Genomic DNA, 14,301 nt, shown 5'->3' with positions numbered 1-14,301 from the left:
TAGGCAAAGATAAAATACTATATACACAATGTAATTTATGAACAAATAAAAGATAATCCTAAATATATAAAGCATCTGTATATTTTCCAAACATTATGAAATATGTATAGCTGATTAATATAATAAAGTATTTTGTCTGTATTTTCCTTTCTGATAACTTATTTGAAGATACAACCATTTATAAAGTGAGTTCAACAGATGAACTAAAATTCAAATTCCTCTCTCCCTCTTCAATTTTTAAGGCTTTTCCTGTGTAAAACCCAGAATTCTCTCTAAATGATAGCCCGCAACAGAGAACATGGTAAAATATTTCTCACTCACTTACTTCCCAGTTGTAATTCAGTTTTAAACTTTGTCACAGGAATGTCTTAATACACAATATGACTTGACTTCATGCTTTTAATCTTGCATGCAAAGTTTTCTTTAAAGCCTGCAGATATTCCACACTTGCATTTTAAAGGTTTCAGATGACCTTTAAAATCTAAGAATGATCAATTTTATCGTAGCTGTACTTTGCTGTACATGAACAGAATATATAGGTAATTTATGTAGCTTTGTAATAATCAGGATCCTTTGTATTCAAGGGCCACAGAGTGTGCTTCATAATTACCTCCTTGCTACATAAGCATCCAGTCTAATCAAAATTTTTATTTTAAAAAAGAAAGTGATAATGTTATATTCCTGATCCTAGTCTGTGCTCCAGCCACTTTGTGCCATTCCACACCATTACAAAAATGCTGTTAACCTGGCAGATTGGGCCTTGGAGTTTCTCTCATACACAGAAAGATGCTTGGGTGGCGTAGAACTACCCACAGTTTTCCTTTTTCCCAGCTGCTGGCCTGGGAGGCATGGCAGGGACTCCCCTATGACCTGCTGATGTCCAACTGCTGTAACAGCCTCTTGTGACCATTGGAAGCTGGATCAGATAAGTTCAGCCTTCATGTTGCTGTAACCTGTGTAAAGGATCTAGTAGAGCACGTCCAGGGTTTGGGTGTCTTACCATTGACTTCACAGGGACCAGAATTTGTCCCCAAATTGAGTTTTCTTCTTTAACTTTGAAATATTCATATTCCTTTTTATAAATTTTATTCCTCTTTTGCATTGTATGTTTTATATAGAATATGTTGTATTGTTTGTATATATGTTTTTACATATGTATATGTGGAAGGGAAATTGACTACTTTTGAGTGTCAGTGCACATGAATTATTTTCATGTGTGTCTGCGCATCTACCATGGCACTTTGTATCCCATGTTTTGAGTTGATTAGCAGGTGTGCTCCATCTGTGTCTATATACACGTCAGCTCTGCAAATTCTACAAATCTTATGTGTATTCTAAGGGACATGAGGGGGAAAAGTAATCAATACTAAGTTTCAGGTGAGGGCAGAGGGGAAAGAAATAACAAATGTTACATGGAGTAGGAGAGCAGAACTTACTTTCTCAATGTATTTGCCTAACCTCTCAGTAATGCTTATTTTTTCTGAACACAAACATGGCTATTCAGTTGAAAAGCATGCTCCAGTTTATTCCCTGCTCTTCTTCACAGTAAAGTTGTCTTCAGATATTTTTATTGAATGTGAAAATTATCTAGAAGTACATCATTGTACAACAAATTGCTTATTAACCAGATTTTAACTTCACTACATAGCGGGGCATGGTGTTACAAAATGTTCAGAGGTTCAGATATGAAACTGAACCCTTAGGAGAGAATTTATTGTAGCCAAAAATCTATCATATTTATTTTACATGGAATTATACTATACTTCAGTGAAGTGTGCTTGGTCAAATTCATTTTTGAGTTATGTTGCCTAAGATAATCATGCTGATATAGTGCTTGAAAACTGGAGTGGTACTTTAAAAAAAGTGGAATGGTACTTTAAAAAACCTGATCTGGTTATGTTGTTATAAAGTTATAGTTAGGTTGTGACACTTTATCTGAAACCTTTTCAGGATAAATGCTTCCTCACTGAGCTCTGCATTGTGTGTTTTTTCTCTCCTTTGGTACCTAGCTCTGTCATCCAAAAACTACAATTTATATGTTAGTTACCAGAAGCACTGCAGGTATGCAGAAAATCAGGTGATTAATAGAAAATAAGTTAATTGCAAATATGACAGACTTGTAAGGGTGGGGAGAAAGGTTAATTTAAGTTTAATTACTCTGTGGTTTTATAGTTCAGAGAAAACATAATAGATAAGGTGTATGCTCAGGTTTTGGATGGCTTACAAGTTTGAAGTAAGGAGCCTTGCGATTCTCAGTGACCAATTCAAATCCATCTTGAGACGACAGTTAAGTGGCCTATATGAAATGAGTATGTGGGGTCAGTTGAATTTCTAGCCATCACTGAGTTCTTCATCAAAAACATCCTTAAAAATTGGTACCATTTTTAATAACCTAAGAGGAGAGGCCAGTGATGGTGGTTCTTCGAGTGAGAGTCCCTATTGTATTCCACAAGGGTTTTGCATATGTGCACCATGCTTCTGGAGCCAGAGGATTTAAAAGTAGAGTCTATTGGTCCACGTATGTGGCCCATGGTTTTGTCCGAGGTGATAAAGGACAGGGCAGACCGACTGTCTCCAGTTCCTTCTCACCGCTGCATGGTCCGGGTCGGAACAATCAGGGTCTAGTTGCATGTGGTGCATCTTAACAAACAAAGTTGTATATAGTTAGTTTTTACAGAATTTCACTGTTTTTATTATTTTAAATAGCTTTTAGTAGTTTTAAAGTAGAATAGATAGTTTAGGGGCTTATTTTTTCTTCGTAACCCCTCCTCCCCTGTACCCATTCATGGATACTAGACTATGCCAAAGACCCCAGGCTTTAAAATTTGTGCCTCCTACCCATGTATCTTTAGTAAGGACGAACATCAACGCTGTCTCTACTGCTTGTGAGAGGGCCACATCACATCCAGATGCAGTATCTGCCAGTCCTTCCCCAGCCGTACCTGAGGAGGTCAGGCTCTCCACCTCCAGAAGCACCTCATGGAAGTCACCATGAGGTCTCATTTGGATCCCGGCTGGGGAAAACCTCCCCCATACGCTGGCCTGAGACATCCAGGAGTGCCCCTCCAGCTACAGAGTCACAGTCTGACACCGGTGATATCACCACTATGGACCCCACACACTGGGGGCCTAGTCAGGAGGTGAGGAACCGTGACCATAAGCATGGCAGTAAGGCTTCCTGCAAGCCCAAGAAAGGGGATGCTCCTTCCAGAAGAGGAGGAACACGTGCCAAGCCTCATCAACTTGAGTAGAGGCCTCACAAGAAGGCAGATCCACCGGTACTGGGTACAGACCACCGACACTGCCAACATCAGCGCTTCATAAAACAAGAGACCATTCTGTTTCGGGGAAGCCCTTCACTCCGGTGCTGTTACTGGGTACAGAGTGGGTGCCCTTAACTCCTGGTAGACTGGGGAGAGCGTCAGAACCCCAGGACATGTTTATTTTGGGAGACCCAACATCTCCACACTTTTCTGGACCCTCTCTACCTCTAGGGAGATTATACCTCCCCATCAAGATGTGCTGCATTCAGCACAGAATGTCATTGCGGACTCGCTCAGCAGACAATGTATGATCAATCATGAGTGGGAACTCCACAACACTGTATTATAGGACATCTTCAACAAATGGGGAACTCTGATCAGAGACCTCTTTGCATCCCCAGTGAACAGAAAATGCAATGCATATTGTTCCAGTGGGAGGCTGGGACATCACTCTCAGGGCGATGCCCTCATTCTCCCCTGGCCGGACCAATTCAATTATGTCTTCCCTAGTCTCCTGCTCCTACCACGGGTACTCCACAAGATCAGATGAGACTGAGTGACAATCAGCCTAATCACCCCCCTGGTGGCCCAGACAGTGCTGGTTTCCCAACCTCCTTCGTATGTCAGCCTGTCCTCCCATCCCCATCCCTACCTTCCCAGATCTACTGATGCAGCACAACGGCAAGATCAGACATCCCAAACCACAGGCGCTTCACCTCAGAATGTGGTATTTGGATGGGCATCTTCTCTAGAAAGGGCATGTTCATCAGAAGTGCAAAACATCCTCTTTAGCAGCAAGAAAGAATCCACTAGGTATTGTTACTGGGCCAACTGGAAACATTTTGCTTGCTGGCTCCAATAAAAAGGGACTTTCCCCAGAAATGGTGGGGATTCCCCTCCTCCTGGACTATCTTCTGTTTTTGAAAGCATCCCGTCTTATCTTCAACTCTCTCAAGGTCCACCTAGCGGCAATTAGCACCTTCCACTCCCCGGTGAAGGACACTGTCTTTACACACCTGTTGACTTCTAGATTTTGGAAAGGTCTCATCAGAACCTTCCAACCCATAAAACTCAGAGCTACCCAGTTTGACCTCAACCTTGTTCTATCCACACTAACTAAACCACCCTTCAAACCACTGTCATCGTGCTCTATGTCCCTTCATGCCATGAAAGTCCCCTTCCTTGTTATCACTTCACCAAGAAGGATCAGTGAACTTGGGGCCATGATGGCAGACCCTCCTTTTGCAACGTTCCATACAGATAGTCTCCCTGCACCTGTATCCCAAATTTCTGCCAAAGGTCATCTCCCATTTTCATGTTAATCAATCCATTCACTTACCTGTTTTCTTCCTGAAGCCACATGCCTCAGAAGAGGAATGACGACTCCACTCCCTTGATATACATTACCTGCAGAGGAAAAGGCCAATCAGAAAATCCCCCAGACTGTTTGTTGCAACAGCTGAAAGAGTGAAAGGTCAGGGAGTCTCAACAAAGAGAATCTCCAAGTGGATTTCAGGGTACATTGCACTCTGCTACCAAGTATCTGGCATGCTGCCACCCACTGGGGTTCAGGCTCATTCCACGAGAGCCCAGGTTTCAATCCTGGTCTCCCTCCACAACCTACCACTCTGGGATATACATAGAGCGGCACGAAGTACACACCATTGCTACACATTATGCCTTGGTGCAGAACTTGGCAGCGGAGGCCTCCATTAACCCTTCCATCTTCATCCTCTTACCCTCCTCCGACTTAAGTATTGCTTGTTAATCACCCTCAGTGGAATACAATAGAGACCATCACTCAAAGAAAAAGAGGAGGTTACTTACTTGTAACTGGAGGGTCTTTGAGATGTGTGGTTCCTATCTGTATTCTACTTCCCACCCTCCTTCCCCTCTGCTGTGGATCTGTTGATTCGTGGTGGAGAAAGAACTGGAGATGCCGTTGGTCCGCCCCGCCGTTTATCACCTGGGACGAAACCATGAGTCAAAGGAATACAGATAGGGACCACACATCTTGAAGAACCTCCGTCACAAGTAAGTAACCTCCTCTTACAGCAAGTGAATGGTCCTCTTACCCCTCCCTCATAGTGGTTCTCAACCTGCGGCCCAGTCAGCACAGAACTGCGGCCCATGTGACATTCTCGCCAGGGAGGTAGTATTGGATGCGGCCCACATAACACATTGGTAAATTTACAATGGTAAATAGGTTGAGAACCACTGGTCTAGCACCATTCGCAAGCAATAAATTCCCTGAGTTTATTTTTTTAAATAAAAGAATCATTTTGTACTAAACAGCACCATAAAAACAACTATCACACTACTTTTTTAGTGGTATTCTCTGGGCACATTAAAATGAAATTTTTCTTTACTGTTATTTGTCTTTCCTATTTAGCAAATGTTGTTTCCCTCTGTTTCTAATAGAGCACATGTTAACATGGTTCTGTTTCAAGACCTGATTTTTTGTTTGCTACACAAAAAATAGAGAGTGGGTTGTATTTTTTTTAATAAATTGTTTCTTTGTTAATTATGGGTGTTAACTGACAGCAAAACCTATAGTAAAGATTGTCTGTTTCCTTTCTATGCTGTCTCTCTGCCTCAGACTGAATTGTTTTGGGTAAAGTTTCAGCAAAATGGTTCCACTGTTTTTGAAGATGAGGCTGGGAAAAATACAGTGTATTTCCAATGTTAAAAAAAAAAAAAAATCTTACACCCATTTCATTGAGAAGGTCTAGCACCACCTTGCTTTAGAGTAGGGACTTAAAATTTGGTAGAGTAACTGGTGTATTCTATTTGGCCCATGAAAATCCACCCACATTTGGCCAAGTTATATTGCTTTGAAAATTGCAGTTTGCACTTGCTCAGTAGAGGCCTGCTAGAGGCTGGCAGATAAATTTGCAAAAGATTCCATCTTCACAGAGCATGCTCAATCCAAGGGCTGCAGGAGCCGAGCTGGACTTTGTGTAATTGCTGTTTCTGGCTGCTGTTGTGCTACTGGGCATAAGAACTGGTATGATGGAGACACTCTGCTATGATCTCAATGCTCCCCCTGTGGGCACCTAGATAACATAGAAGAGAAGGAAGAGCAGCCTCCCTGAAACGTAAAGGTGTGGAGCTGGGTAGAGCAGGTTGGGTATGGGTAGATGTTGAAAGGGACAGAGTCAGATTGTGGGGGAGCAGGGACAGAAAAGGACAGGCTGGTGGAACATGAGTACTGGTTAGAAAGGGTTAGGTTGGTGGAGGACAAGGACTGAAGAGTTTACACTAATAAAGCAAACTCCATTCCAAAATCTGGAGTTGACCTCAAGATTTCAGTGTCTCATCATTACTCTATGGTCTAGCAAATAGTAGCTATGAAATCCCCTAGCAAAGTCTGTGTCTCACCCCTTGTTAGTGGCTTGTCTGCATAATATTACTATACCAAATACTCTGAAAAAGTAGATTTTAGGCATCTCCAGTTTGGCAACCAAAATTAGTGGACACTTTGCACAATTTTGGCCTTGATCTCTCAATGCTTCAGCTCCTCATCTGTACAATGGGGATAACAATACCACCTAATCTCATGGGGATGTTGGGAAGATAGTCATTGTCTCTTAATGCTTCAAAAACATAAATGATGAAAGCACCCAAGTGAAAGCCCATGAGAAAATGAATAATTCTTTATTCAGTGGCATGGTTTGGATGGTGTGTGGTGACTAAGCCATGGTGTAGCACATTGAGTGATGTGGATAAAATGAAATAGCCAATAGCTTCTCGACCAGTGAGCACCATCCATCCCGTGCACTGAATGAGGCAGGGACCCTGTGGAAAAAATAGTGTGATATAGTTTTAACTGCTTAATCACATAGAGATACAAGGGGGTCAAATTAAGGTGGTAAAAGCAATTTTAATATTGGCATTTTTGAACTTCTTAGTGTTTGACTTGGTGGTCTTAATTTTCTTTTAACTTAGTTTGATTTTTGTATGAGGTAAGCAATTAAGATTAAATTATTAAAACAGAGTAGAACACTTTTAAAGCAAGTCAGATTTTAGCCATTTGGAAATAAGAGACCAGTTCCTGTTCCCACTCAAATCAATGAGAGTTAACTTAAAAGGAAGCAAATTGAACCCAGGGTTATTTCACAAGGATGTTGTGAAGGTTAATTTATTAATACACATAAAACACTTTGCAGTTGTAGGATGAAAAATGCTGTATACATGTTAATTGTTGTTGCTGTTGCCCTTTTTCTGAATATTCCCCTCTTATAATATATGATCTGTATCTGATTTTTATGGAGAAAATATTTAGAATATGCTGGTTGATCAGTTCCCAACACTTTTTTTTAAAAAAGATGCTGCAAATTCATTGGACATTATTATTTTAGAGTAGAGAAGATAGTTAATTGGGCATACATACAAAATTACCACACAGCATACTTATAAATTCACTGTATGCTTTGTGGTCTATTAGTTCAAATTATTTTACCATCTACATTGCCTGTTTGATAGTGTGTTTCTGAATTTTAATTAATTTCTGCCATTTAAAAAATATTAATTTTCTTACTGTTCCACTCATTTGCCTCACATCACTAAGGCCAGACCAAGGAGTAATTTCCACTGAAGAATTACATTGCTGTTTCTATTTAATAGCTGGAGTGGAATTCATTTATATGAAAAGTTAGTCAAAGAATGAGGTTCTAGGTCACAGATTTTAGCATCAAAGACTTGTGCTACACTGCTCCCTGTGTAAGTTCATTGTATTAAATAACAGATCATTAATATAAATACAAATGTGTTTTAATTATTTTTTACAGCCTTGTTGAAGAAAGTAATCTTGTTCCAGTACTTTTCCAAGTTATTTTGGTAAGAACACATTTTATATTTAATTTTAAACAGCTTTAAGCAAATTTGTGAAGCATACAATGATTAAAATTAAAAAATGGTTAAAAAATTCTGTTCATAAATATTTCACTTATATACATGCCTATATATATATATATATATATATATGAAGCTGAACAACCTGAGAAGACTCATATATATAGTATGAGTCTTCTCAGGTTGTTCGGCTTCATGATATCTATCAGCATAGAAAACTCTAGCATATACTTAACGTACAGACTTATATGTGTAATGTCATCAGCTATTTACCATAACAAAGATTTCCTTTCATGAGCCAAAGGAATTCCCTTCTTCAGATCTTAGTCAGCTTTGAGTTTTAATGACTACTGTATTGCATACTTGCTATCCATCAACAAAGAAATAGTCTCCATTTCTACTAGACAGCATCAGTTTGGTTTCATTGTATAGTTTCAGAAAACTGCCTTCACATACTCTGCTTATGCTGATAATGCTATTCCTGACAACTCCAGATACCTGCCTTTAGCTCCTCTTCTTTTGGTACTAAAAGTCCAGGAGCATATTTTGGGTAATCACAGGCTAAGTTGAGAAAATTGATTTCCATCCCCCAAATATAGTTCTTCTTGTACAAAAGATCATAAAACACTGGTAGATAGCTCATGCTACTGGAGTATAGAAGGACTATTTCTAAAACAATCCACAGACATGCACTTGCACTGTTACTGCTTGAGGTACTGCAAGAAGGATATGTAGGAAATCAAACCCAGTAAAAAAAAAAATGAGTACAATATAAAAAGAGGTTAAAAGGCTTGTGCATTTGATATGATAAGTATGTTTACATCTTATATGTTGCAGAAATTGTTCAAAGGTCCATTTTTCTCTTGTCTGAAATTTTATGTAAATGACAATTCATCTGCTGTAGTTCTTCCAATGGTGCAATTGGAAACTACACAGGGGCTAAGAGGAACACAGGAACTGTGACTATTGGTGAGATCACAATAGTGGTCAGGCAAGTCCAATATTCTGTTTTAACAGTGGTCACTACCAGACTCTTCAGAGGAAGCGGCAATTATCCCAATAATGGAAGAATTTCACTTGTTAATCCCATGCTCAGAGGCTAATCTATTTAAAGATTAGTATTCTTCACTTAATTGTCATCAGCTTCACTGATGCAATGGCGGTGGCTTCCAGCAGCACCTCGTTAAACTTCTGCACGCCCATCTGAAAGGGGAATGTTGCGTTGATTTCCTTGCTTCTAATACAATTCAATCCCCTCTTCAATACTAATAGAACATCTCTGCTAGATCAGGCTTGTAATAATGCTCCTAAGAGCAAATGGTTGGCCTTTTAAAATGGCTCAGATTGTACCAAATGAAAGGCTTCAAAACATTTCCAAAGAAAACATAGGCAGACTCCACATTTTCCTTCCCTCCCCACACACATTGTGCAGTCATAAATGTAAGATTCCTCACAGGCTAAAGAGAGCGAATTTGGAGCTGCTTGTTAAAATATTGATACCATATCAGTATATCACTGATCATTTCCAGCTCTCTCTCATTCCCTTTTTATTTGTGTTTTATTCACAAACTCATACTAGGGAAATGTTATGTTGTGTTAGTGTGCTCTTGATGAATACAAAATATGTGTGATTTATGGAGGTCAAGCCCATTGTGTACTTTTTATTGTAACTTCCTTGAAATTTAATCTTACTCAAGGTAGAAGTTATTCATTAATGTGGTTTTGAATCAACTTTGATTTTTCCCTGCTTAGGTTTAAGTATTTTCATCTTCTCTTTTTCATTGCAGTGATTTATTTCACTGCCTATTATTATAAATCACTTTAATACCAAATAACCCAGATAAACCCTTTTTTATTAAAAAAAAAAAAAAAAAACCCAAAAACTGTTCATTGATGACAGATTTTTCCAGTAGCATTCCGAATATTGCTGTCATGACATTTTATATACATTCATGTATACATAAACCTTTGAGAAGCAATTCCTGTGGCAGATATACACAATAAAAACAAAGATTACACAACATGGTTAGTACTGACCTGGTTTAAGTCCTACTTATAAATAGTAACTGAAGAAAGACATGGTAAAATACATGAATCAGATGTTTCATAGGAAGGCACACAACAGACTAATACTTGAAGTTTAACTCTCAGAACTCTGGCATTTTGCTGATTGCCAACCAAATAAATTGTTAGAAGGACATAATGTATATAAAAGATCCATAGCTACAATCTCAGTAGAGTTAATTGTAGAAATCTGTCTCAGATTTAGTAGAAAAGATTTAATGATTCTTTTGTTTCAAAAGATAACCTTTATCTGAAACAGTAACCTGTGATGTCTGAGGTCCATTGTGTAGAAATGGGAGAAATTGAAGTCAGTCAGTAATTTAGTTTTCATTTCACAAGTTGATCTAATATGGTCTCAAAATACTCTCTAGAGAATAAAGAGAACCTTAACTAGCTGAAAATTGTCTGTATGACTGTTGGTCTGTGAAAATGTCATAGGTATCTTATACTGCTCGGGTGTGGGAATTAATCACGATTTTAAGGGGAAATTTTTCCTTTTTCAGCATGCTGTGTTTTCCTAAGAGAGGTTTTGTAGTTGCCTGTGTTTCCATTGGGACGCTCCTCAAAGGTACCCATGATTGTGAGGCACCTCACCACTACCTACCCTTAGTGTGAATCCGTCTTGTCTGTGCCTGCTGTAGATCAGCTCCCTGAAAACAGCCTCTGGCAGCACAAGCACTATCTTCCAGGCCTCCGGAGGCCTTTCTGTGTCTGTACAGATGTGATAGACCCATGCTAACACCCAAATTCTCTGGGTATTCCCTGTGGTGTCCAGCCCCTTATTCCCTGACCACTCACAGAATTACCAGAACTGCTGTTCCCAAAGGAACTGTACACGCCAGCTTGTAAGACTTAACTCAGGATCATCGTTATGCTTAACATCACAGCACTTAAACTTATTCTTGTTTTCACAGAAAAATATTTATTGTCAAAGAATAGAGACTCACTATTTCTTGAATAAGGATATTGGAAGTGAACAGTTAATATAAAATAAAATCATAAAATGTTTTCTAGGCACTTTCAACAGGTCTGGTTGAGGCCCTTTTTTCCGGAAGCGAAATCTCTGTCCTTTTACATCTCCAGTGAAAGTTGCCAGGATGTCATCTTAGCCTCCCATAGTGGAGCAAAACTTTGATGTATACCCCCAGATAGAGATCTCTCTCCTCTGCCCTCATCCTCCTTGCTGGTGACCAGTACAGACTTTAAAAACATTGTGTGTGTGTGAGAGAGAGAGAGAGAGACACATTTCACAATAATATAGATGACCAGTGTGACACTGGCTTTCATTTGAGACTTCACATAACATTCTTTGGTGAACTAGAATTTACATGTCAGACCCAAGAGATCCCTGTCATCCCCCTGCACTCCCTTGCCAGTTGGTATTGAGTTACTTGGGTTATACCCATATATGGCAATCCTCCTTCCCCCTCTTCCAGTGGACCAGGCTCAGAAATTCCCTAGACTTTTAAAGTGGAGCATTTACTTCCCTATCAGACCAAATCTAGTCAACCAGGGAAGATTTTGAGACTCACATGCAATTGTAGTAAACTTGATCTTTATGTAGCTGGGAGGACAGACAGAGGGAGCAGTTTATGATAGCGATTGTTCTCTCTGACCTCGTTTTTGATGTGAAAGGAAGAAGCTAATGCTTGTAATAAACAGCTATCCCTAGCTGACCTTGGAAAATTACCTGTCAGTTATGGAAGAGCAAGAAAGATTCTAAGACTTTTAAACTGTTTCGTTTGTTGTGTGCATGTGAATACATACAGACTGGTCAGTCTGGGTGGGAAAGGAGTTGAGGTTGGATAATTGATTCCTATTTGTTTGGCAACAGATAAGAGCATAACAGTAATAATTTACATATTGCCTTTCATCTAAAGATCTTAAAATTCTGTATAAACATTCACTAAGTCTCACCATTCCCTGAAAGCTAGATATTATTTTACCCATTTTACAGATGGGTAAATTTACATCTAGAGTTGTTAACTGACTTGTATAGTGTGACATGGAGAGCCAGTGAGATAATTGGAAATAGAACCCCAGTCTCCTTGTTCCAAGCCTAAATCATTTTACTCTAAGAAACTGTAACTTTGATGTGAAGAACAAAAGAGGAGAGAGAGCTTGTTTGCACCCTGAGCAGTGTCCCAGTTTTCAGCATAAGACCTTTTTTCCTCTTGTGTGGTTTCAGAGTATGACTTTTCTGCTAAATCAATAAACTTCCAGAGTCAGAATCTGCACTTTGCTTTGCAGAGTTTGCAATACATTGTACTATAAAAATTAGACTTAACCAATCACAGTGTTTGGTACTGTACTACTCCATTTACTTCTGCTTGTATCTCCCTGTGCCTGGGACTAATGGGTTTGTCCACACAGATGAATGGACTGCTCAGCTGCTAGAATTTTGGCTCAGATAATTTTTCCTATAGTATTTCCAAGATTGCCCCTTCTCAGGAATAGCTTGCCCCAAACTTTCCACTCCTTCTCTATGTCCATCCATCAGGACATGGAATTTTCTGCTCTGTAGGAATGGTTTATTCCCAAAATAGGATGGCAGGGGGAAAAGTGCCTGGATTGTGGCACCAGTCTTCCCCATGTCTGAAGTGATGTTGTCATGCCTCTTCTGTAACCAGCTGCCTCTTCGACGGCCTTGGTACATGCTGTCTTCTCAGCCTCCAGAGAATCAGTGGGGGGCCAGCATGGACCTGTCTTCACACTAAGATGGGGGCAGGAATGCTTTGATGCAGCTCTTGCCAGAGCGCTTTTGTAAGGCCTACCAGGGTGGCAACAGCTCCTCTGTGGTTGGAGCCTCTCCTTTCTTTACCTTCACTATTTGGGTGCAGTAAGCAAAGAAAGAGTCCTTGGGCACTGGACACTTTTATGAGGGTGAGGATAGTTAATTCTGTATGTTCACTCAGCCCTTGGCCTCTGTGCTGAAACTGCCACAAAAGCTGGCAATTTGCACTAAATTGACAATAGCTGTGAGCATAACTGTGTTGTCATGAGTATATATCCACTCAAACTGGACAGACTACCAATTCCTTTCACACAGGCTAAGCAGCTGTCATACTGAAACTTTCATTCCCTACTAACTCTGGGTTAGATTTTTACTGGAGGCCTAGACAGTGCAAGCTCCCATTACTGATCACCTGAGCAATACAGTCCTCCATACATTTTATACCTAAAGTTTTGATGACTGGAAAAAATTCAGGCACCATGCCACTTCACTGAACTTGAGTATTGTCAAAAATAATCAGAGAAAATATATAGACTGGATGTATTTTCAGAAGGCTGCTGTGTTTGATTATTGGTTTTGATTAAACTTAATAGAAAACAAAATCTGTGGGTTATAAATTTTCTGATTTTTTCTTTGATAAGTATTAAAACTAGAAGAATGTATGTATACATTCCAGAATTGCAAATGCCTTCTCTGAATATTTTAGGGAAACTGACAAAATACAGAAATAAGGTTTTTGTTTTTGTTTTTTAATAAAACGAAAATATTACAACAATAAGTAGCTTTAGTAAGAAAACCAGGGTCTGAAGAATTGAGTGTCCAAGGAGAAAGACAAGGTTGGAGATGCACTTGCTGGAAGAAGAGCCTAGGGTTCTTCCAGAGGAGTTGGAGTACAGGTACTTTTCCAAAAGAAGTACTGAGAATGGAATGCTTGTTAAAAACATTGTGTGTGTGTGAGAGAGAGAGAGAGACACATTTCACAATAATATGAGATTGTTTCTGCACTATCACTTATGAAGTGTTAGCCAGACCAAATTATAAACATGGTTATAGATGTCTATGCCACTCAGGTGTGCATGTGCCAGAACCAGAGGCTTTTGCCTAGCAGTACCCATAAATGGGCGGCGCTTGCGCCTCGTGGCTGTGGCTCCTCCCCTCATTATATGAGGCAGCCCTGCCTAGTCCCCTCCTCCCCACACACACACACACATTTCCTTCTCACCACCTGTGGCTGGAGTTGGAGCTCTGTGTGGTTGTAGTCTCACAACCTCACATTTAGGGCAAGTTTACACTAGAAAATTAAGTCAACCTAAGTTATGTTGACTGACGTACAGCCATTGCAGTAATTGGAGCGGTTTTACACAGCCACACTATGCTCCTTGTGTT

The 14,301-nt window shown here is 39.8% G+C and overlaps 1 protein-coding gene across 1 annotated transcript in view; it reads left to right on the top strand.

Moving 5' to 3' along the window:
* The window catches only part of LOC113405028 (serine/threonine-protein kinase ULK4-like), a 412,206-nt gene that overhangs the window by 203,129 nt on the left and 194,776 nt on the right, over positions 1 to 14,301 (top strand). The window contains exon 31 of the mRNA XM_026646055.1: positions 8,054 to 8,102. Coding sequence (XP_026501840.1) covers positions 8,054 to 8,102 — 49 coding nt within the window. The remainder of the gene's footprint in view (positions 1 to 8,053; positions 8,103 to 14,301) is intronic.

The sequence above is a fragment of the Terrapene carolina genome, unplaced genomic scaffold (assembly GCF_002925995.2).
Source record: "Terrapene carolina triunguis isolate 2854851 unplaced genomic scaffold, T_m_triunguis-2.0 Scaffold34021, whole genome shotgun sequence".
NCBI lineage: Eukaryota > Metazoa > Chordata > Testudines > Emydidae > Terrapene > Terrapene triunguis.
Note: the sequence above shows the minus strand (reverse complement) of the source record. Positions and strands in the feature narration are given on the sequence as shown.